Raw genomic sequence first — 24,443 nt, forward strand, 5'->3', positions numbered from 1 at the left:
CTTTTCTTCACATGCATAAAACACACCAAACGGGACCATTTCTAGAGAACTATATTTACACAATACTCTTGTTTTACAGAGAACATCAATAATAAAAAGTATAAAATACTTACAAAATTTTGCAACAATGTACATATAAAAATAAGATCTATCTTCTCCTGGACAATAAAAACTGCATACATACAAAATAATATATAAATATACATGAAATCCTGTCACAGAATCTCGCATGAAGAGAGTTCAGGTAATGCTGTTCAGACCAGCACCTGACCTGATATCAATGTAACATCAGACGCCAGAGGGACAAAACAAAACAGGAATATTAACCCTCTCACCAACACGGAAGCTCTGGGCTTTTCAGAAAAAACAAAAACAGAACACCACAAAACTTAGTGTAGTCTAACATGAAAGTCTAATGACATGAGCTACTTTTACTGGAGCACTGCAAGTTGGAGTTGATCAGTTCATCCTCTTCACTGTTAGCGTCAGCAACACTTCTTCAAGCTGTAACGGCTTGACTTAAACCACATTGACTAAATTTACATTTAGTCATTTAGCAGAATTTAGGAAGTAGATGCAATGAGTAACTAACCAGTGAGCATAAACTTAAGTTATCGCTCGCTTGCACCGAACATGTAATTTTCCCACATGCGGTTTCTTTCTTTAACGGAAGATAAAAATGAAGAATGGTAACAAACGGGCATGGTTTTCTGAATACATGACTTTTGCAATGAGCAGCTTGTTATTATACGAGTCAACATGTTTACCATTTAAACAATCACTTTGGAATTTAAACCATTTTTGGAGTTTACACTTTTGCATTAGAAGTGCTTTTGCTGAACTTATTTTTATGCCATCCGCAATTAGTGAGCGACTCTCATTCACATCCAACAGCAAGTCAATGACATATAGGATATAATGTGATCCATGCTGACCGTTACACCAAATATTCATTCTCCAACAGTAGAACCGTACAGGGGTGCGTTTCCCGTACAACTTGATGAAAAACCACCATAGTATGATACATTGTTGTAGAAACAAACTAGCTGGTCACAACGGTTTAAACCACATTAGTTCATCAACATAGGACAATTGTTAATGATGAGGTCACACACATGGAGGAAGAAAACTGCCATTTAACCAATTAGAAAATTCCAAGATTGAACATGGCATCTGATGACTCATTTACCATTTTCTTGGTTCCCTGTCATTTTGGTTTATTTGACGTTTGATTCACCATAGGTTCCCTCTTACGTCATACTCTGATTCCTTAAGGCATTTATGCACTCTTCAAAAATAATGCTTGAGACGACGCAAAAATACAGATTAAAAAGGCATTTATACATATTTATTTCAACCCTTACTAAAAAGAAACTATGCTGCTAACCACAGGTCGAAACCTGTAGTTCCAACCATGTTTGTGAATGTTATGTGAAGCTATGGTCTCAAGAAACACTGAATTGTTGAACCATGCTTTTGGGAAACGCACCCCAGGTCAGCATCTCCCTATAAAAGACCATGTCTGTTTTCTAGTGATCCTGTTGAACTAAACATCTGGTTCCGGTCTGTTTTATTTGGGTTGGGCCTAAACTCTGCTGGGTGGTGGCGCTTCAGGAGCAGAACTGGACATCCCTCATCCTGAAGCAAAGTCATATGGATTTGGATCAACATGGTTAATAAAATGATGCAAATATGTTGGGTTAACTACTGCTTTAAACCGTTTGACTGAAAATAACATGTGCATCTTCAAGAGTGCAAATTTAAGGCCTATGAAAGTGTGTCAAGACACTCCTGACATTGAACAGAGCCTCCTCGTGCCTACAGCTAACACCGTATATACTTTCCTTATAAGAAAATTCAGTGGTTTTACTGAGCCACAGGTTCAGTAGTAGAGCATTTCCCTCTTTGACATTTCCAGTCCAGAGAATACTTCAGTGACATAGGTTCTGTGCTCTACTTGACCTCTATTATATACACCATATACATACTCAATAGAGAACACAGCAGATCTGACCATCATAGGAGCAGTTTCACCATCTCTGAAAACGTCCAATAACAGATGTATGTTTTCTCCTCTACCAAAGGCACTAGTATTGGCCGTTATTGGCCCGTGGCCATCACTCATTGGTGACTGGCCAAAAGCTCATCTAGATCATCCATCCACTCTTGCGTTGTTGGATTCTTCAAAAGAGAATCCACCAGATCAGTCTCGGCAGAAAAGCCAGACAAGCTGCTTCCTGATTGGGCGCTGTAGCTAAACTGGAGCTGCTGATTGGCTGTCCTGTTGAGCTGATAGGCCTGACTGCACTGAAGTCCTGCGGTGCGGTTGGGTCCAGCCTGTGGCTGGCTGAAAGGTCCCAAGTCAGGCAGAACCTGCTGAGTCTGAGACTGCGCTTGTGGCTGCCCCTGCTGGGCCGTCTGCTGACCAGAAGGCGGCAGCTGTTGGGGCATGCCTGGGTTATTGGTCCGTTGCTGGTTCATGTTAGGCATCATTTGTCCAGGATTCATACCTGCCAGAGTTCTAGCAGCTGCACTATTTGCCATGCCTCCCTGGGGAAACGGGGTGTTGTTGGGAAGTTTGGACAACCTTGACTGCATCTGGAAGCCTGTGTTGGGGAAACCTGCTGGCATGCCTCCATTAGCAGGGCTGGGCTGGAGACCTGGATGCTGCTGGGGCTGCTGCTGCCATGACTGGGCCTGTGTGGGCAAGGCACCTTGGATACTGGTTGGCATTGAGTTGGGCATAGCAGAGCCCATGTTATTAGCCAAGGCATTGGGCATGCTGTTGGGCATACGGGCCAGCTGCTGCTGCTGTTTCAGCATAGCAGCATTGGGCTGGTTTTTCAAGTGAGCTTGTTGCTGAGCCGCTAGTACATTCTGGCGGTAAGCGGCAGACATGGAGGACACCGTCGGTCTCTGCTGGTTGGGGTGGGAGGGATGCATGGACATGTTGCCGTAGAGGACTTGTTGTACATCAAGACCGCCTGCGCAGGATGGGAGGTTCATGTCTGCTTGACTGGCAGTTGGATTGGGACCAGTGCTTGGGCCAGTATTCTGGCCAACCCCCATTCCCATCATGCCTTGCGCCTGAGAGAACATCCGTTGCGTTCCAGGGGTGGGGCCACTCAGAGAGCTGACATTTCCTATTGGTTGAGATGCACCTAAGACAGTAGGACACAAATCACAAGTAAAACAAATTTTAATTTGCCACTGAAAATATACAAAACACAGTTTTATTTTTTTTAGTGTTCATCAGTGAAATGGAAAAAGCTAAAAGATCTTTTCATCAGTGTGTGTGTGTATATATATATATATATATATATATATATATATATATATATATATATATATATATATATATATATATATATATATATATATATATATATATATATATATATATATATATATATATATATATATATATATATGAATAATTACAAGGTCAAAGAATGGTGTTTAATAATTCACAGTGAGACTTGGACTTATAAAATGGTTTGGAAAATTGGGAATTTTCATTTTATGCAGACTTAAGCAATAGTCCATAACCAAACCAGAACTCACTCAAGCATGTACAAAAGTGATAAGTCACTAGATTTTAAGACCAGGCTGCTGAACACTGAAACAGCATTCTAAACTCACCTGTCACCAAATGTGTTTTACCAGCTTTAATTTGTCTTTTACTCACCCTCATTTTGTTCCAAACCCATAACACTGAATAATCGTTGAAACACATATTCAAATAATTTTAGTGAAACCTCATGGCTACTGCCTAAAGGTCCAAGCAAAACTTCGATCCCAAAAAAAGAAACAAATTTACATGAACCTTAACGGTCTTGAAGAGACATTAGCCTAACAAATAACAGACTAGACTAGCCCTAACATGTCCATGGCAGCATTTGATTTTTTTTTTTTTTTGGATTGACCAAGTTTAAAAACCTATTCATTTAATTATTCTTCAAAACACAAAATCTCTTAGTTTTGGAACAACATTTAGGTTAATAAATGATTTATAGATGAATTAATCTTTTAAAAGTAGACAAACAGATGAACGATAGCTGCTGTATGTAACGTACTGTGCGATTCAAATGAGTCTATCAATAAACACACTTGCAAATCAGATGGCTTGTTTATGGATTACTAACAAAAGGCTACTTGTGCTGACTTACAGAATCAGGAAGCTCATGACGTACTTAACTTTTCTCGCAATCAGAAAAAAAAGGTGTTGTTTAGACCCGTTTAACTCAATTCAAGAAGATCAAATCATTCTTGGTCAGGTATGGATGTGACCTCTAATTTCTAACATCCACCCTTGTGTGTCCTGGCGTAACGTGTAGCAAACAGCATGATCTGAAGTGATGATCAAGAAGAGCAAGGTGAATACCGGTGATGGTGTGCTCGCTGAAGCTGGAGGAGTGCTGCTGGGCCAGGCAGGGCGGCACACCGCCGAACTGAGAGACCTGTTGCTGCTGCTGGAATGGGTTTTGCTGGGCCTGTGGGTTCTGTTGGTCTTGGTACTGTGGCGGTGGACGGGTCAGATGCCTTTGCAGCTGCTGTTCCTGCTGCCGCTGCTTCTCCTGAGTCAAACACACTTCAGTTAATTTGTTTGGGTTTACACCATTTCGGCAATTTGCTCCAAAGTTGAATTTGGCTTAACTCAAAGCTTAAATGGTTAACTGAATACACTTTCCTCAAAACATGCTTAACAGAATAACAGCAGGCATTTGAAAAGGCATTTGGCAGATCTTCCCCTGGTATTAAAAACTTCAGTTAGTACTGCAAAAACTAAACAACAGGAGCCTTCCTTAATATCAAGAGGCTTTCAGTAGAGGGACAACATTGCCGGCAAAGGTTTTATTATTCTTGTGAGGCTGCTGCCCCCTAGAGGTAGACTTTAAAAACAGGATAACTCAAGAAAATCGATGGGTTAAGGCTGGATGGTATTACAGATTTGTTTACTGGGCATGCATACATAGTATAATTTTTTTTGTCACACGGTAAAACCTATAATTACAGTTTTTTGCATTATTGTAAGGGGTAGGTGTAGGCTTTAATAAAACAACAAAGAAATGTAAATTTATTGTTGGCTTTGCTATTTAGCTGCATCCCCTTCTAGTCACAACCAAATGAATGAAAATCAATAAATACTAGGCTATATAAAAATGTTAATAGGAATAGGTCAAACTTATATTTTGTGGTAATACTGTAGGATTATTACAATGTGTCCCCATAAACTGAATGTGTGAATATTACGTAGACCTATTGTTTAAATAAAATGCATGCCTTAAATAAATCGATGCCCTTTTAATGCATAGTCTGTTCATTTAAACATCTACGTTTAGCTTCAAATGGCTTCTCTGTCATGAGTATTCTATAGAAAATGTTTTGCATTCTGATTCTGACACCCAAAAGACTTTTTTTTATTTTTTTATTTTTTTATTCCATGGAGTTCCCCCCATTTCCCTCCACTTGTCACTAGTGCAGTTCTGCCACCTCTACGTGCATACAGCTGCAAGTGACATCTACTCCAAATAGATCTATACACAAACACATACGGTTGGGTGAGACTTCTGAAGCAGATGTAAAATATAAAATCAAATCTCCTGATAAAAATTCAACAGCTGCATTTTTTGGTTAAAGATTAAATCATTAAAAAGATATACTGATTAAAAAAAACAATAACAATTGACCATTGCTGTCTGCAATCATGTTACTATAGCTGACATATTATGAAAGCAAAAATAAAATGAATATTGTAAACGGCACCTGCTCAGCCATCATCTGTCTCTGGAGGAACTGCTTCTGACTGATGAGCTGCATCTGCTGCTGCTTCATGTAGGCTGCGTTATTGTGGTTCCCCGGGATGCTATTGCTGCTCTGCTGTGGCGTCATAGGGTTACCTGGACCGGGAACATGGGTGCTGGTAGGGTAAGACCCTGAATCCTACAGAGACATGTGAGAAGTGACTCAATACACAAAATGGTCAACTCTGAAATATAAGCTGTGGGGAATGAGAGGACCAAGCTTGCTTAAATTTTATCATCAACTTGAATTTTTTTTTTTTTTAAATCAGCAACTAACCTCACAGCAATTAAAGTTAGTTTCTACTTTCATTTATATGGAAATGCTTTATAAAATGCCTTCCTGTATTTGTAATAATCTGTTCTGTGGAAAGTTTTACTCAACTGTTATAGAAGAGTAATGCTCCCAGCTGCCGATATTATCTTCAAGGTTAGCAGATAGTTTAAAAATCACATTACCTGAAGGCGACAAAGTGAATACATCCCATAGCTAGTGTAGTGTAAACTAGGTCTTCACATTGTCCAATAGGATGTGAAACCCTGAGGTCTGATCCCAGACCAGAGTGGATCCAGTTCTGATATTAGCAGTGTTTAAAGAGAGTCCTTTCTTTAGGCTAGCAAGAAATTACTCTTACACACAACAAATGACGTTCTGAGCCAAGTTTAATTAAAATCACGTGAAACTAAAGAGTGTAGTTATGGCTGATGAAAATTCAGCTTTGCTACCTCAGGAGTAAAATTATTATTATTTTTTTTTTAAGTATATTAAAATAAAAAAATGTTAATTTTAAATAAAATATTTGACAATTTTTAGTCAAATAAATGCATCCTTGAACAAAAATATAAATATCTTACTGATCCCAAAATGAATGAATATAATATAAATGTTATTACATAATACAACAACATACACATTTCTTACCTACGTATATAAAGTAAATTATGTTATATTGCAATATAGCACTACATTATAGAAAGAAACCGAAAATAAAAATGCAGCAAACACTAATGGACAAACACCAAAAATTAGGCTTTATTTTCTGTTTAATATCTTATTTCTTCCTTTTGATTTTGTGGTTAAGTGTAACTAGGACACATTCTTGGCAGGTTTTGTGTAATTCCCCCTACTACGGTATAATTAATGCAATCTACACCAACTGAATGCTTCAAATCTCACTGCTTTGAAACTCTCTTTCAAATTCAAGTATCAAAGCACAACTCCTCTCTGATCTGACCTGATCGTGAGGCAAAAAGCTTCCTCAGCACCTCTGGACTATAGACAGAGGCGAAGACAGTTTAAAAATATATCCGAGATGCCAGCGCTGGCAGGCACCCTTTCACAACAAACACCCGGCACGCTCTCACACACACACACACACTCAGAGCAAAGGTATTTCGAGGTCAGCAACGACACTAAAGCGGTTATCTAAAGAGTGAGAGGTGGACAGAGATTTTACAAAAGACACTTAAAAACAGCAAGTTGATGAACCATCAAGTAAAAGTTGATATTTAGCTTTTACTTTCTTGCTAGATGGGTTAAAGGGCTATATTTAAACAGAAAGAGCGATTAGAAGGGGAGCTGATCCGAAAATACTCGGTGCAGGACGACGGCCAGCACGCATGAAAGACCGCTTTGTCGCCCCCTCCTCTCCTCTCCCTCCCTTCTCTGGCTCTGTCTGTCCTTTTCTCTGTTGACTCGTCTCTGGAAGCCCATCCCAGCCCCCACCGCAGTGTGTGTGTGTGTGTGTGTGTGTGTGAGTGAATGGCTGTCTGCTCTCTGCTTCTTAGCAACCAGCTGCCTGACCCAGACAAACTGTTCAACCCCGGGGCGCATGAGGCCCACTGCCAGACACACATGGGCTGACGAAAAAAAAAAAAAAAAAAACCCTTCAGCTGAATAATACACTCATTTTTATTTTATTTATTATATTAATTTGCTGCCAACTGTGGATGTTACTATGATTTAGTCATGACTACATGATACCATTAAAATCTCAATTCTATTGATTATCCCTATTTTATGGAAAATTGCCGCGTTTCTTTGAAAGTATTCATCCAGTTCTTTTAAAATGCACGTGCGCTCATCATTAAACTCCTGCTTTACCAAGAATCTCCTGGTTTCTTCTTAAAAAAAAAAAAAAAAAAAAAAAAAAAAAAAAAAAAAAAAGTTTCCAATAGCAACAACAACCTCCACATGAATTTGTAAGAACAATACAAATAAAGCAAACATGGGAGATTTGTATATGCATCTTTTCCACTCCACTATTTTCCACAGGTACTGGATTTATTATGTTTGTTGCCATGTTACGGCAGCAAACTTACCTATTACACCGGAATGGGAGCATAGTTCCTAATCATATCGGACTAGAAAATCTCAACTTTTCATTTTCTGTCTTTATGAAAAGTCAAGTTTTAAATAGGAAAAATATTGAAACTCTTTAGTCATTTTTGAATGTGATGCTACTGGTCTAATTGAATTCAATGATCCATGCTAAGCTATGCTAAAAGTGCTATTGCCAGACCAGGAGATCAGCTGAATGGATTTTTTTTTTTTTAAAAAGCCAAAAACGCAACTTATTTACTCTGAGCCCATTTCCAAAAAAGTGGAATGTTTCTTCATTCTCCGACTCCCCCAAAGATCCACTTGCAGTTTCTTTCATCTCTCGGTTTTCCAATGTTTATAATTGGATTTATTAATTTTTTACTTCCATTTACCAAATGCCTTATTGCATAGTTGTGTGCTGAGGGTAGTTACTGTACATTTGTTTTGTTAAACTCTTGAAAGAAAATCCTTGCTGACAAGAATATCTTCAAGGTTAGCGGATAAGGAGCAAGTTATTCAGTTCCTAGAAGCTTTTTTAAAGGTCTCTGACTGCTCCTCAAGTGGATGTTCGATTATTCCCTTATTATAAAGTGGTGCTCATCACACTCTGTTTGAAAACTAGCTGCAGTTGATTGGCACATTACTGAACAACTACCTTGATTATTCGGAGATGAATTACATTTTGTTTTACTTTTTAATTTACTAAGATTGAAAATGTATTTCCAGAAGCTCTTTGCAGAATATTTATTTTCTGCCTGACAGCAGACTGATAATATCATGATAATTTCTTCCTGTTGATAATTCCTTCCCCTTAGTCTAATTTGAGCACCTCATTTCCACTGCTGTGATGCAAAAAGATCTTGTCATCACTGCATTACACATAATCAAAGCAAGTCTGAAATCTATAACAATAAAAATCAGCCACTTTTAATATTCATACACTTCTCTACCACAGTGACATTCTTATGAACTGTTCGGAGTTTCAATATTTTACCCATTTAAAACTTGACTCTACTGTAGTTGTTATATTGTGTAGTTATATTATGAAAAGTAGCTTTTTTTCTAGATTGATATGATTAGGAACTACACTGTCATTCCTTGATTATTACGCCAGAATGGGAGTATAGTTCATAATCATATCGACCCTAAAAATAGCAACTTTTCATTTTCCGACGGTCTTAGTAGATGATATAATTACAGAAGAGTCAAGTTTTAAATAAGAAAAAAAATCCAAACTCTTGTCATTATAGAACGTCATGCTACTGGTCTAATTGGACTCAATGATCTATGCTAAGCTATGCTAAAAATGCTATGCGCCAGAACCAGTGATTGGCTGAATGGATTCAAAAATGGTAAAACTCAATTTATTAACTCTGGGGGAGTTGAAGAATGAGCCTATTTCCAAAAAAATGGAGTGTTCCTTTAACCACTGAGTGTGGATAAAATGGCGAGTCAGCAGTGCTGAGTGTGAAGCAATAATAGTTGCAGCATACCGGTCTTATCTGCTGAGTACATGACCATAACCATTGACCGATGTTTAAGAACGTCTCAACTGTGCTCAAAAGTTTGCAGAAATGGACGTTTTCAAAAAAGGTCAATACTTGAGACAACACTATTAGCAGCAGATGTGATAACTGCAGTGAGAAGGTGGTCTTACCGGAGCATGTTGGTGATGTGCAGGTCTGAAGTTCATGCTGGTGGGCCTCTGCTTCGGCATCTGTTGATGTCGCATCAGGTTCAGGATGGCCTGGTTTTGTTTGTTCTGGTTCTGTGTGGCTGGAGGGCCCCTGGGCGCACCAGGTGTTCCTGCCTCATAATGGGACAGGGGTTTAGTGTTACTGTAGTCCAGCATGGCAGCCTGGGCTGCTGGGTTGGGTGGGTGGCTGAGGGGCCCTGTGGGCGCAGCTGGGTGACTTAACATGTTGGGGTGTCCACCCGGCTGCATGTAGCCGGCTGGAGCGCCTGCTTTGGGAGAACCTTTGTTGGGCATGAGCAGGGTCTTGGGGTTGGGGAAGTCTTGCGGGTACAAAGAAGGGCTGGTGGACTTCTCAAGGCCAAATGTTCCACCCATTTGACTTTGGGTGGGAGCATTTTGGGGCCAAGATGTCGAGTGGTTGGGTTGCTGGTGGAATTTTGACGCTTGCTGTTGCTGCGGTTTTTGTTGTTGTGGTGGCTTCGGAACCACATGCTGCTGTTGCAATATCGCTCTCTGCTGCTCTCGTGCCGCCAACTGCTGAAGCTGCTGGGCGGGGGACAGGTCTTTGGGTGGAGCAGGCAGCAGGTGATTTGGGAGTGGTCTGGAGGGCTGGATGGACTGCTGCTGCACAGGCAGGGCTGGAGATGTGGCCGGAGCAGTTGCGGGTGAGTTTGTGTGAAGAGGAGGCCCAGATGAGGTGGGTCTCACCTGAGGTGAACCGTTGCAAGAGTCCTGATCGAAGGCAGATGGAGCCGTAGCGGGAGAAAATTCAGTCTTCACGCTGGTCAGATCAGGTGCCATCAAGCTCTGAGCTGCACTGGCAGTTGAGAGCTCGGGGTCCTTGCGATCTCCAAAACTGTCACTGAAGAGCTCCTGGATGTCCTCATAGGGTACAGAGCGGTTGAACTCCTCCATGATCTCACTCCAGTCCTGATCGTTGAGGTTGAGGTCTGGAAAGAGGCTGTTGTTCCCATTCGCTCCTCCACCAGGTAGTATGCAGGGCAAGATATCGTCCACCGGCTCCTGCTTCATTTCTTTCAGGCGGAAATCAGACTCCGAGCCACGTGATGCGCTGCTATCAGTTAGACCTGACCCATTGTGCTCTGCACCAACCGCTCTGTGGTTCCCGTTGGCCATCATGACTTCAGTAATCACGTTATGTTTGGAGTCCATAGGTGAGAGAGGAGGCACTGTGCCATTTGAGACCCCATTAAGACCCCCCAGTGCATCCTCAACACAGGCTTTTTTATTGGGTGGGTAGCCATCGGTGAAACCATTGACCTGATCACGGCCTAGAGGTGAACTAGCATTCTCCAACTTCCTCTTGACAGTCTCCTGTAACTGCACACAGAAAATACCACAAATTAACATTTAACAAGCAGTTCATTTAGGGTTTTTTTTTTTTTAAAGTTCAAGAATCTGCCATACAAACTTGGGGAACGACAAAAAAAAAAAAACACACAACATGAATATGCAAGTTATGGTGGAAATGTGACTAATGACAATTTTTTTTTACAAATGGAGATATTTAGATATATACACAAGAATTGTATGTTGTTAACTACCCTCAAGTGTTCCAAGAGTCATAACTGCATGTAAGATTTGTTTACCTGCAAAGATGTTGGTCCCAGAAGGTGTGTAAAATGTTACTAAAAAGGACAAATATTGTGGACTAAGAATGCCGTTTTTCTACATACATTAATGATAATGAAGAATATTGTTATAATTAAGAATGATAATTATAACAATTGACTTTAACAGGCAGATTTTTAGTGGAAGTGGAAGGGCCACTGTTCTCCCATCACAAACATTTAAGCCTGCATATTGTGTGCTGTGTTACTTTAACAGGGTTTCTACCAATTTTCCATTTTAAAATTCCATACTTTCCAAGCAAATTTCCAAACCCGTCAGTGGATTTTCCTACCCATGAAATGTATAAATATTATGCCAAATAAAAACTAAAACTTGTGGTATTGATATGCAAAAATGGATTGCAGTGTATGCTGTACTATGGGTAGAATTAGAGTTGTGGGGTAGATGCTGCGTATCACATGCACGGCAACAAATTTTGTATCATATGCACATAAAAAAAACGCATATTATATTATATGCACGCCAAACATGTGCGTGTCAATTATCAATACCATGAGTTAGTTTTTTTAATTTGGTGCACTATTTATATGCATTTTCATGAGCTTTTTGAATTTATACCAAATATAAAAAGGTGAAAATTTGTACAGTTACATGTAGGGCTGCATGATAAACCTCAATTCATACATTAATGCAAATCTCATTTCTAAATGACAGCGATTCACTTCCGTTTATTTCTCTGCATGCGGCTCAGGCTGCATTCATGCATTATTGGTCTCACTCACAATAACGACACTATTAGTTCACCGATCAATCATAAAGCTCAATCGATTTTCTCCTCTCCCTTCTTGGCTGCATTCCGCTATAACCCAGTTGAACTCAACACTCTCATAGGCGCGCATTAGGCAGTCAGATATTTACATTATACATTTTTAAATTTGAAAACCTATCAATCTGCTTCAGGAGGACATCTGCTTGGTTTTCCGATGCAGTACTTGCAGATATATCAGATTTATGAAGCTTCAAATTCATGGTCACCATCCATTGGGGGCAAGTAAAGAGAAAAACAACAACCACCCTATTCCTTTACAGTCAGATTACATTACTTTTCAAACCCCGTAGGAACCCTGCTTTAAAGATTAGCTCATAAACTGCAAGGGGCTGTTAATACTCAAATTTAAGCTAATTCATAAAAGTTATAATAAATGTGTCTACTCGAGTTGTGACCAGCTATTAACTCTTTATCCAATCAAGGCACTGTTGTATGCATGTGATAATTTACATTTTAAAATATTACAACATGTCATTTAGATCTTTCAGCTGCACTGATTCAACTTGTCAACTGTCATCTCGTTGTTCAGAGACATGCGAAATGTTCATTTGTTTCGTACAGTAGTTGCTATAAACATATTCTGCCATAACTTCGGCACACATTCCACTGGCATGGTCTTTATTCTTACTGCTTTACACGTCATTTTCTCAGAGACTGTAATGCTCACGAATGCAATAAATTCTAAAATGTTTTCCTTACAGACCAATATCTGAGGAAAGTTTAAATGCTGATGTGATGATATTCTTCAACAGTAGTTGATTCTGATTTTATACCTACTTGATTTTTCTCAAGTTTTGAAGTTTTCCATGGGTACATGGAGTATAGATGTAGTTCTATGTTTTACTGGTTGTTTTATTATCGTTCCCTCTACACTCCCACTTTCCACACCCATTTCTTGAGTCTTTTTATTTCAGGTGTGATCAACAAGCGCTAAAACTGGGGATTCGTGACACTTTAAATGATTATTTATTGCACCACCCAATTAAAACTATAATATTACCAACAAATGTATATCTACTCTGTGCACAGGAGATGAAACTCCCCTTCTTTTTTGGTGGCCTGTTACATGATTGGACGTCAAAAATATTTATTTTCAAAGTCTGTGGCGTTAAATGGGTTTTAAAAGAAAAGAACGTGCAGGGATTGGAGCCACTGTGAAGGCATGCGGCCCGTCTGAAGCGAACTCCCCCTCCCAAGCGCAATAGCAGAAGCACACTGCAGAGTTTCTGAACCTGAAAAACTGGTCCGTCCGTATCACAGTCGCTTTTCTGAGACGACCTCGCTTAGGCGGCACACCCACAAAAACGTCCTTTCTTTCAAACATGCTAAAACTCTTCCCAAAGCGATCTTTTTTACCGACGTACGTCTCTTAAATCTCCTGCACTCTTACTTTCCCCTCAATCGTTGTGCCTCCCCCGCTCGGAAGCACCTCCACCGCAGGCTTGAGCCACATGAGTCTAATTACCATGTGTATGAACGTGTATCCCACAACAAAAGAGTCAGCGCACAGACCGCGGAGGGGTGCGGGAGTGTGCCAAATTCCTGCCCATGCACAGCTCAGGCTCAGCTCGTCTTTGAAGCACTGCCTGCTACAATGGACAACCCCCGACTGCACGGGCGGGGAGAAGCGGTTTTGGCCCAAGGGCAGAGAACGGCGTTTGAGTGCACCGATCAATATTAGAGCGAAGACTCGGGTCACTACACACAGTTGTGGTTACAGCTACTTCACAAACGAGGGGCAAAGTCCAACAAGTGTTTAACATCCTTTAGTGAAGCTAGTAATTAGTCCTTTAATGGTTGAGAGAAGCCAAAAAACCTTGTACGTGCAATTCAAACCAGCTGTTCATTTATTAGTGCAGAGCAGTATTAACCCCAAGCACTAAACTTTAGCGTGTAGCTATGGTGCACACCAGGGATTCACCGAAAGGAAAATTCTTGGCTGAAAATTAAGCCCAACAAATAAAACACTTGGCCTAAGACAGAAGACTGGAAAAAATAAATAAAATAAATATTCACCACTGCATAAATAAAATAGCCAAAATGTCTTTAAATAATTAAAAATAATTAACTGAACACTTTACATTCTAACAGACATTAAACTAACAAAACACACTTTTACTTAAAACTAATAAGTTACTAAAATATTGTTGTTTTTTTGAGACCCTTCTTGAATCAGGCATGAATTTACCGCACATTAATACAGCCTTGTGGAGAAGAAAATCCTTTTTTTAAAAACAGTAGAAAATATTACAGATCCCAATTTGAGGACTGAGTTAATGTTATAATGCGTGTAGTAAGAGATGGTGTGGTTATTTTCATCACTATTATGACAGTTTTACTTTACAGAACAGTAAAATTACAATACTAACATTTGAACGTTGATGGAGTTGCTTCTCAGCTTTTATTTTGGAAGAAGCCCAAAGGCGATCTCAATGCTTTTTGCTGACAACAGCAGATTTATACATGGTGACAAACAATTATCGCGTCATCAAATGCTTTAAAAAAAAGAAAAAGTTACTGAGTAACACTTTTAGCCTAGTTTTTAGTTGCGCTTTTGGACTTTGAACCCTGGCTAACAAGCAGATAGCACCGCAAGCCCACGCAGCAATGTTAGATATTAGAAAAAATAACATTCTACAATTTATTACTGATCGTTTAAGACCATTTTGTGAATCAAGTCATCAAACCTTCCTCCTTTCATCAAAAACACACAATGCAGTGCTAAACGGTCTTTTGCCGTCAGTGCATCTTTCTCTGACAGTTTTAAAATGATTCCACACTACAGATTTGTTTGCTGCATTATTTCCGAGCCTCTATTTGATCACATCGTGTTACAACTTTTATTTTTTTTTCCCCCGTCTAAACACCAAAAGAACTTTTGCTATTTTCAGCATCATTTGGTGCATACCTACAACACACACATGAATGAAACCCCAAGCTGTGCAGTGTTTTAAGAAGTCCCGTTACTTGGGACGTGCCATAGCGACCGGTGGTTTAGCTCGCGACGGCATTGGTTCAAAATATAGATGTGAGAAGAGAGCGATGCATGGCTTCGAAGTTAGTGATGTCGAGGTCAAGTACATGCATATCTGCTTAATCTTACACACTGTAGGATGCATTGGGATAGGCATCATACAGTAATATGCTGAATGAGCCATTGCCAGTGTTTCATGCCCAATTACTTGATAATATAGATGAAAATATAGCACATCTTCCATAGACATTAAATGCGTAAGAATTATGATAACTTTATAAAATGTGAAAACTATTATAACTTTTGTGCAGATTAAATGGCCTTGCTAAAGCAATATTAACAGGCCAGAACTTCAGAGACATTTTAATTCTAGCTTGTAAGTAACCACCTTGCAGTGTCCTAGTAAGCATGCAAGAGAAAACGGTAAGTGCACAGCAATACCCGGTAAATTCCTGCCAAATTCCAGCAGTGTGCCTGCAAATGAGCAAGCCACAATTACAAGCCACTTGGTTTTTGTTTTAATATATTGAAAGTAAATTTACTTGCATGTTTAAATTTACAAATGGGCTAGGGTTGGCCTCCACGCTCAAAACCGCTGCTTTTCTCTAGCGGTGTTCGAAATGCCAAACGATCATACTACTCTTACCATTCCTGCAGTATCCAGTATGTATGCTGTGCATAGTATGCACATTTTCTGTACGCATGGAAAACCCGGCTGTATTTATTATTATTACTACTCCAGTCCACTGAAATCAGTACAGAAGCCGTGTTTGAAATGGCATACTACCATACAACTCCTATATTACACAAAAAATGCCCGGATTACCTGCTATATTGGCTAGAATTTGATGTATTCATCTAAAGACACGGTGTGAACGCAATGTGATCCGCACAACATTCATCTTCAAATGCACGAGTGAACTGGAGCTGGGGAATAGTAATTAGAAATGTATATGCATGTACTGTATATTATCGTAGGACATAAACTGTACTTTAATCTACAGTCACCTTCATCTCCATGTTGCTTTATACAGTATTATTTCAAATATATTAAATAACAATCCTAACATTGCAGTAATGTAACCAAGTATAAAAATAAAATAATCTCAAAAAACTATTTTGCTAAAAAAAGGAACAGAGTATTAACTGTAAGGACAAATTTAGTACAATTTGTTGGCAGAATCTATTTCTATTAACTCCACCCACCAATGGCTGGCTGCGATCAACAGCACTAAATAAAACACGCGTATCAGCGGCGCAGAGAGTAAAAGTTGCTAAAAGTAAAAATTTTTAATTAATTGACTTTCACAAAAGTTCCGCCCTCCTTGGTTAATGTTGCCATAACCGACAAACAATGCAGCTCTCACAAAAGATACATAGCAGAGCTAAGAGAAAACTGACAACACGCCAACAGAGAACACGGATCGGATTACTTTTGATATTAAACAAGGTCTCAGGACTTCAACGAAGTTAGTTAATCTGCTCTTCTGTCTTTTTGTTTTGTTATTTGTGGTTAAGGCTAGAAGGGATACAGCGGCGTCTACTGGGCATATACCATTTACATGTTTTCAGAGCCAACAACAAAGAACGTCAAACCTATGAAAATTATTTTAAAAAGTACATGGCATTTTACTATCATTAGTTCGAGTCACCGTGATGATCTTTCTGCAGTTAAGCACCTGTCAGAGTTTAATGAGCGGGAATATGACGAAGCAAGGCAAGGTTAACTGCGCTGGAAACAGAGTAGTGCACATCTGCATAAACTTGACCCTAACAGATCCACGCATACAGTGCCAGACACGACAGGCTTTTAAGTATGCAAAACAAGTACTTTAAAAGAGTATTCCTTAGCTTATTACCATTACTGTGGCAACCGGGAACAGCACAGCTTGACACTCACTGCATTTTTAATATTCAAATAAGCATTTTACCCTATACAAAAATGTATAAATTCAAATAAAAAATCTTTTTTACCTCGTTTTAAAATATTTCTATGGAGACCGGCTGTAGATGCCAGGCTAAATAGCAGCACATAATATAAGGTTTCTGATTGGTCCGATCGCTTGTCAATCAAGCTCTTTGCAAATGTTTAATGGACAGCCCTAATTTTAATCTTTAATGCATTTTATTTAGAAAACACTTTGCTATAAATATAATCAGGTAATTTAATGTTTGGAAAGGAACATTCACAAAAGAGGCTATTTTTTAGTCAGCAGCGGTGATGTTTCTGATTTGATCTCTGGTTAACCCTGGCCAATAGCTGTGAAAGGCCAGCTGCAGACCAAGTGCTCAACAAGAACAGTGAGTTATGTTGAGTCATACTGCAAGGAAGGGAAAAACAACTACATGCACTAGGAGCAAGCTTTGTGTCAAAGACGTACTCTTACAGCAAATCACAGAAAGCTACATCAACCTTCCTTTCTTACTGCATGGAAGGTGTGTCTTGTGTACCACTGAATGAAAAGTCATAGGTATGAAAATGATTGTAAATGGGGTGATTTGGGGTGAACCATTGAAGACTTGGTGACCTAAAAACAGGACCAGGCATAGAGAGTGGGACAGCGCACACATATTTCCCGAGGCTTGTTGATGTACTGTAGATGCATGTAAGTGTGAAAGCACACAGAGACGTTCAGCTGTCCAGGGGCCACTGGGAACAATAGTGAGTCAGTGGTGTGGTCCGGCAGGGGGAGGGGTGAACGCGAGCAGACCTGAGTCATCTTAAACGCCGTGTATTATCATGACCATCCCAAAACCCAAACTCTCACAGACTACAGCCTTCATGCCTAACAATCTCCAAAAACCATACATTTGGCCAGACTTTAACACTAGCACATATAACCTAACTGTCCTGCTGAGACTAAGACGTAATTGACCAATACTGCCCTTACAGTGTAGTTAACATGAACAAGAGAAGTGTTTCGAACACCATTTAAATGTAATTTCTTTATTTATTTGCAATAGCCCTGCATTGATATTGATAGAGAGAGATATTTTAATCAAATCCAAATCTGTCTGTACGAATCTCTTTGTTCCGCCAAATAAAAAAGGAAGATATTTTGAAGAAAGTTCGTAACCAGGCTATTTTGGGTCATAGTATTTATAAACCCATGCCTGGATTTCATTTTTGGTGAACTACTCCTTTAATACCGTAATCAAAACGCAGTAACGTAAAATGCTGATCAAACGTAGTGACAGTGTTGGATCACTTCCTTGCAAGGGGGAAAAAAAATATTTGCATCATAATTGTATGTTAAAGTCAGCATGAAATGAAAACGAAACTAAATGCATGCCGTTTTGTGTGAACAATTCATCCAAGCATGTGTACTATTATTCTCTCTTTTTTCCCCATTTTTAATAGAGGTCTCAGGTGTCCATGAAATGTTTCTAAAAATTGCACCAATCAAGTACAAGTAAAATCACGTTGTTTTTCTTTATAGCCATCGTCACACGGCATGCAAGTACTGCACTAAACTTATATCAAAAACACACAAATCTTACATAAGAACATTCTGTTAGGTCTGTGAACGCAAACACTTGTAGAAAGAAACTGCACGTTTATATTAGATCTGTGTCAGTAGCATAATATATAATACATACTGCTGGCTACGCTGCTAATATGACAAACAAAGAAAAATCACTTGCTGCTCTTTACTGAATAACTTCAGTAGTTTAACATGCCAGGCTTTTGTCGATGTGCATGCATGCTAAAACAAAATACCCCTTCGTTAGCTAGCCGTGTACTTGATTCCTTAGACGTTATCGAAAGCGAACTGAACTGAGCTGAGCTGCACATTGACAAAAGAGACTAAAGCGACAACGAACTGACTTTAATGGAAAAACTGCTTCCGTTTACAATAGTTGATGAGCTGTATGATTCCTTTCTTGAGATATTCTGAGCCGTTTTTTACTCTATTCTTGAGATTCTCATTTACAGACCAGTTGCTGAACCTACACTGTGCTCATGTGGGCCGGGAACAGACAGATGTGATGGCCTCAACCTCAAAATGACGAAATCTAAACTAATACGAGCATGTAGCAACATTCCCTTATTACTCAGCATCCAACAAAGAAAACCATACCGGAAGTGAATGACTGATCAAATATAGATGGGTAAATATCTGACGTTTAGGTGAAACGGGTTCTAAACGTTTAGATGGAGTACAATGTAAAACTACCATAGAAAGTTCTTTCAACAGTAAAATGCTCCAACAACTGAGATTACACAAAAGAATTTAAAAGCTTTTATTCTAAGAACAAGGAAAACCCTTGTCATTTGGCGAACTTGTCCATGACATCATATAAAATGGGAGGGGCATATCAAAGATTAAGGCACAATCATTTCATGTTTGTGCATCATTTTGCATTAACATTCCATTCTTGAAGTATTGAAATAACTATTTTACAGACTGTGATGACGCATTTCTACAGTCGTAAATCTAGCTAAATATTTTAACCATCTAAATACTTAATGCAGCTTTCTAAACGTACTTCGTTTAATTGCCTTCACAGAAAGTTTGACCAAATCTAATCAAACTTCTTCCATCTACTGCTCCATCTCAGAGTACTAGAGCTGTAACAAAAGATTCTTTTGATGAATGATTAGCTAAAGTAATTGATTTTTTTTTACATTGAATTTATTTTGGACAATTAATCCTTAACAGTAAGATTAGTTTACAAATAAATAACCATCACATCTGCCATTCATCCTTCATTTCATGACAAAATATTTAAATAAAACATTACTGTTAAAACAAAAATCCCAACATAAAAGAATTAAATTTAAATGTTAATCGCAGTTGATGAAGTTGCATACATATCTGTATGAACAAATTAATCACTGTTTGAATATCTTTCTATGAACGAACAGCTGAAGTCATTCACCTTGAGATAGCAACAGCATCAAAGCTGGCGATGTGTATAACACCAGGATGTTTTGACCGAATGGACAGCGTGTTAAAGCGGTCGTATGAAGTTGTTAGAAGAACATTATTTTGTGTACTGCGATGCGTTTATGGGGTTTAAGGTTCAAAAACTTTTCCGCATGCTGTGCATCGTTTCTCCTCTAAGCCCTGCCTTCCTGAAACGGGGCGATTTCTACAAAAGTTCATCAGTCTAAAAAAGCAAGGTAAAAGCCGTTACAAATGAGACATTTGATGCATCCAGTGGGGACATAATTACTGATTAGAAACCCACATAGTGTTTAAATGAGTGCTTTTAGGGTGGTGTGCACAAGTCAGAACTTTTAGAAAGAACCTCTCTTTGGTTTCAAACTTTAGTCTTTGCAACATTAGGGATCTTATCAATGCACTAACGGCTTATAACACTCCAAAGAGAAATGAACACTTGAAATCGCATCATAGACCCCCTTTAAATATAGACGGTTTGTTTAAACTTCACAGCCCCGCAAACACTTTATTTCAACCATATTAAGCATTCTAGCTATTACCATTCACATTGGAGAGTCTTGTTTTGAGTGAAACTTGGTAGAAGATTCAGAATTAATGAAATGGTGTAACAAACTGATGCATTCTATGCACATCAAATTATTTTGTAAATCAACATCTTTTTACTTGATGCGTTGTTTCATCCTTAGTATACTATAAATCACAGACAAGCATTTATGGATGAGTCTGACAAGCATGGTTTCATAGTCTTTACGGTCTTAACTCTTGTCTGCGCTGTTGTACGAGTAAAGCCCACACTCCTAATGACAAAAAAAATACATCCCACAGACTGTAGCAGAATGCAGCTGGCCAAAGTACAATTTCGATTTACAATAAGGGAGTGACACTAAATTTTAAATCTCCACTGTCAATTTTGAGGTGATATTGACTTCTTAAAAGCTGAAGACATTCTTACTGTGCATCAAATAATAATAATAATAATAGCTACACTATGAAAATGGACACATCTAGTTAAAATATACTTGCGATTAAAAGTCAGAAAAACAGAATGGATTGACTTAAGCAGTCATATAAGCACAATAAATCTCTAGGCTAATATAAGAAACGCTCTCTCAACCTCCAAACTGAAGACATGCATGCCTGTTTCTGAAGGAGCGGACCCTGGTTTCAACATTGATCTGCTAGCTCTCGGGGGAGACTAAACCTGCTGTCAGATGCTACTGATGCTACAGTGATTCATTCATGAAGAAAGCTGCCCTCATCTGTTCAGTTTGCTGGTTTTTAGCAGTACGGTGTGGATTTAATCAGCTGCTGAAAATGTAAACCTCCACTCCTCACTTCTCTCTGCAGTGTCTATCGTGACAATTACAATCCGCCTTGCATGCTATACGTTTGTCTCTGTAAAACCAGCCATGGTCTCCACATTATAAGCTGCTCTCTGTGCCACCATTTCTATTAATAGTACTGTTGCAATATCTTCACTATGAAAAGGCGTAAAGGAAGGACTAAAAATACTAATCTAGTTTAAAATGGAAGGATGGCCAGGTTTTCAGTGTCCTCAAACTGTTGGACTATTATGATAGTGGGTTTTATAATGTCACTGCATTAGACTAGAGCAGGAGTTCTTTGCTGCAGCTCAATTCAAAAAAGTACTTTTGTGATCCATTTGTTCTAATGCGCAGACATTCGCACATGACTTTAAGTCCATTAGGACTGCTTTGAAAGCTTCGATCAGCCTCGAGGTTTTGGAAAGCTCAGGACCGCATGCTACAAAAACAAACAAGGAGCATGAGGTGATCATCCATCGATCTCTCCTCTCAAAACATCTGCGGCACGGAGCGAAACGCACCGAGCTCATGCGACATGTGCTAGACGCGTGCTCCTTTCACGGTCACATGACCTCAGCAGTGTTGATGCTGATGCTGATGCTGTAACACACACACGAACCTGTTGAAGTACCTCAAACTTACAGCACGCGCGTTCAACCATCTTTCTGCATTTCCATGTTTCCTCCCTGTCGTCATTTAGGAAATCCAGTAACGCTTTATTTTAAGGTGCCCTTGTTATGTTACATGTCCTTACCATCAATTACATGCAAGTAACTTCAAGCCACATATTAAGTACGTGCTTAAAGGTGCTTATATAATTTTACTGTAACAAGGACGCCTAAAATTAAGTGTAACAGGAGAGCCAAAGTAGCATTTCTTAATCCTTCAGTCCTCCTGGAGTAGTAAGCGCAATGGTAACAGTTTCTAAATCAACACACTTAAGGTTCGAACCTGCAATCTTTCAGTCATCAGATCTACAGAGGAATCGTGACTCGTTTCCCACACACTCACCGCGATCAGCGTGCTGTTTCTGCTTTGCTCCCCGGCCGTCCCGCTCACTCCTTCCGCCAGCTCCGCACCGGTTCCCCCGCCGCCGCCGCCGCTCGTTCCTCTCTGCCCCGCGGGGTCCGCGCTCGCCGCCGCAGGCTGCCGGTGCTTGTTCGAGCGCTTGGCCTTGGTCTGCAAGCAGCGTTGATGCAGCGCGAAGGTCTGCTGCCTCTCCATCTCCAGCCGCTCCATGGCCGTGCTGTCATAGCGGTTCTCACAGCCGGTGTGATGCTGCCGGAAGAGCTCGATCCGCCGCCGCAGCCGCTCCATCACCGCGCTGTGCCGCGGCACCACGAAATCCGCCATCATCCAGAAAAACCGTGTTTTTATAAACTCTCTCGAGTCTCCAGAGTCCAGCACAACTCACAGGACCGGTCGTGCCGTTTCAGAGCGTGTGTCTGCGCGCGCGCGTGTCTTTACAAAACACACTCAACTGCCTCCATTTTTACCACTATCTGCCTCCTTGTAAAACAAAAGAAACGGCACATAGTTCGGGTTTGTTCGCATATATTCTGGAAAGTGTCCAAACGCCACACTTAAAAGGTTCCTTTTAACTGAACGACACAAATGAACGCGCAGAAATCACTGAGCAATCCTCCTTATATAACTGTAAGTTATTCAAGCCGGGAGTTGCTGACACAAATCAGGATGAAGTTTAAACTGCGCTTTTATAAATGAAAGCGTTCCCTAACAATAATAACGTTTGCATCTTAAAACTTACGTTTGTTTAGACGTGTACATCATTTAACGTAAAGTTCAACGGGAGTCAAAACTTTTACTTAAGGAATCTCTTTTTGAAAACTTTTTGAAAAAAAATTATTTAAAATATTTACCTCCGGTTTACGACACGTCGTTGAATCGATCTTTCTCTCGTCGCTAAACTTTGTAGCAACGGATTAAAAATAAACGTGCAATTTTTTGGAAGTTGAGCAGTTGAAGTTGACAAAAGACGTACTTGAAATAAAACCTAGCGACGAAAGGTTAAAAAGTGATGCGAAAAAGCACACGCATCACATCGAGTCAGCCCCAAAACACAAACTCACGAACTTACGAGTGAGTTTTACTAGTAAAAGTAACTTTTAAAGTAGCAGTGCGGCTAACAGCTGATCTTCACAGTTACATTACAGCTACGGATGTAGCTTAGCCTGCCTGCTAACTAGCACTCGAACAAAGCATTATAAACTCACTTTCTTCCCAATCTGCTTCAAAAGTCTTAAAGTGCACACAACCAACAACTGTCCCCCGGTAAGACTAGTCACGAAAAAGAAAGAGGCAAACGATAAAGAATTAAACTGCCCTACTGCGCTGTCTCTATTGTTTTCCAGTGTTCAGGCAGTTGTTGGTCGCCATCTTGTAACTATTTTTTTTTCCTTTTTCCTCTGTTTTATCCACGCGATGTGAGTGACAGATCATTCCGGCAATCACGAACTCTCACTGTAAACTTAAAATACCCAAACATTCCTCAGCAGATGTGATGCCTTATTGTTCTCAGCAAATCACACTTATTTATTTATAGAACACTTTCTATCTTTGAAAAAGAAAGACCCCCTTTTTTTTGAAGTAAAAAAACTGGGAGATTTAAGATAAATAGATAGTTTATACTCCTATATAAAATTTTTTCTTACAATTTCTAATTCATCATCTTTCTTTTTTTCTTTTTTTTTATAACTACCTAATTTCCGGAATTTTAGGGACATTTTTAAAATTTAAATAAATTGAAAACTATTTTTTTTTTTTAAATCACAAGTCAATATTTTATTCACAGCAGAACAATAAGTATGTAAGTATCGATAAGTATGTTATGCGAAAAAAGTTTAAACAGAGAAATTTTACACTTTTATCCAGTAAATGACCTCATTTCAAATTTGATACAGGTCTCAAAAAAGTAGGCACAGTGGCAAGAAATGGCCACTGAAAAAAAAGAAATCTGGGAGAACATCTAGCA

The 24,443-nt window shown here is 39.4% G+C and overlaps 1 protein-coding gene across 2 annotated transcripts; it reads right to left on the reverse strand.

Moving 5' to 3' along the window:
- Positions 1–35: 35 nt before the first annotated feature.
- Positions 36–23,847, reverse strand: maml1 (mastermind-like transcriptional coactivator 1). Of its 2 annotated transcripts, XM_043257128.1 has the most exons (6): positions 23,332–23,847; positions 22,463–22,960; positions 9,782–11,161; positions 5,767–5,943; positions 4,385–4,577; positions 36–3,161 (listed from the first exon to the last, which is right to left on the reverse strand). In XM_043257128.1, the coding sequence occupies exons 2-6, from the start codon at positions 22,805–22,807 to the stop codon at positions 2,122–2,124; spliced, it is 3,135 nt and encodes a 1,044-aa protein (XP_043113063.1). In that variant the 5' UTR covers positions 22,808–22,960; positions 23,332–23,847; the 3' UTR covers positions 36–2,121. The 2 variants fall into 2 exon arrangements, with proteins under 2 accessions (XP_043113063.1, XP_043113062.1); XM_043257127.1 differs by having other exon boundaries at positions 22,463–23,847.
- Between the last annotated feature and the right edge of the window lie 596 nt (positions 23,848–24,443).

The sequence above is a fragment of the Puntigrus tetrazona genome, chromosome 14 (assembly GCF_018831695.1).
Source record: "Puntigrus tetrazona isolate hp1 chromosome 14, ASM1883169v1, whole genome shotgun sequence".
In the NCBI taxonomy this organism is placed as follows: domain Eukaryota; kingdom Metazoa; phylum Chordata; class Actinopteri; order Cypriniformes; family Cyprinidae; genus Puntigrus; species Puntigrus tetrazona.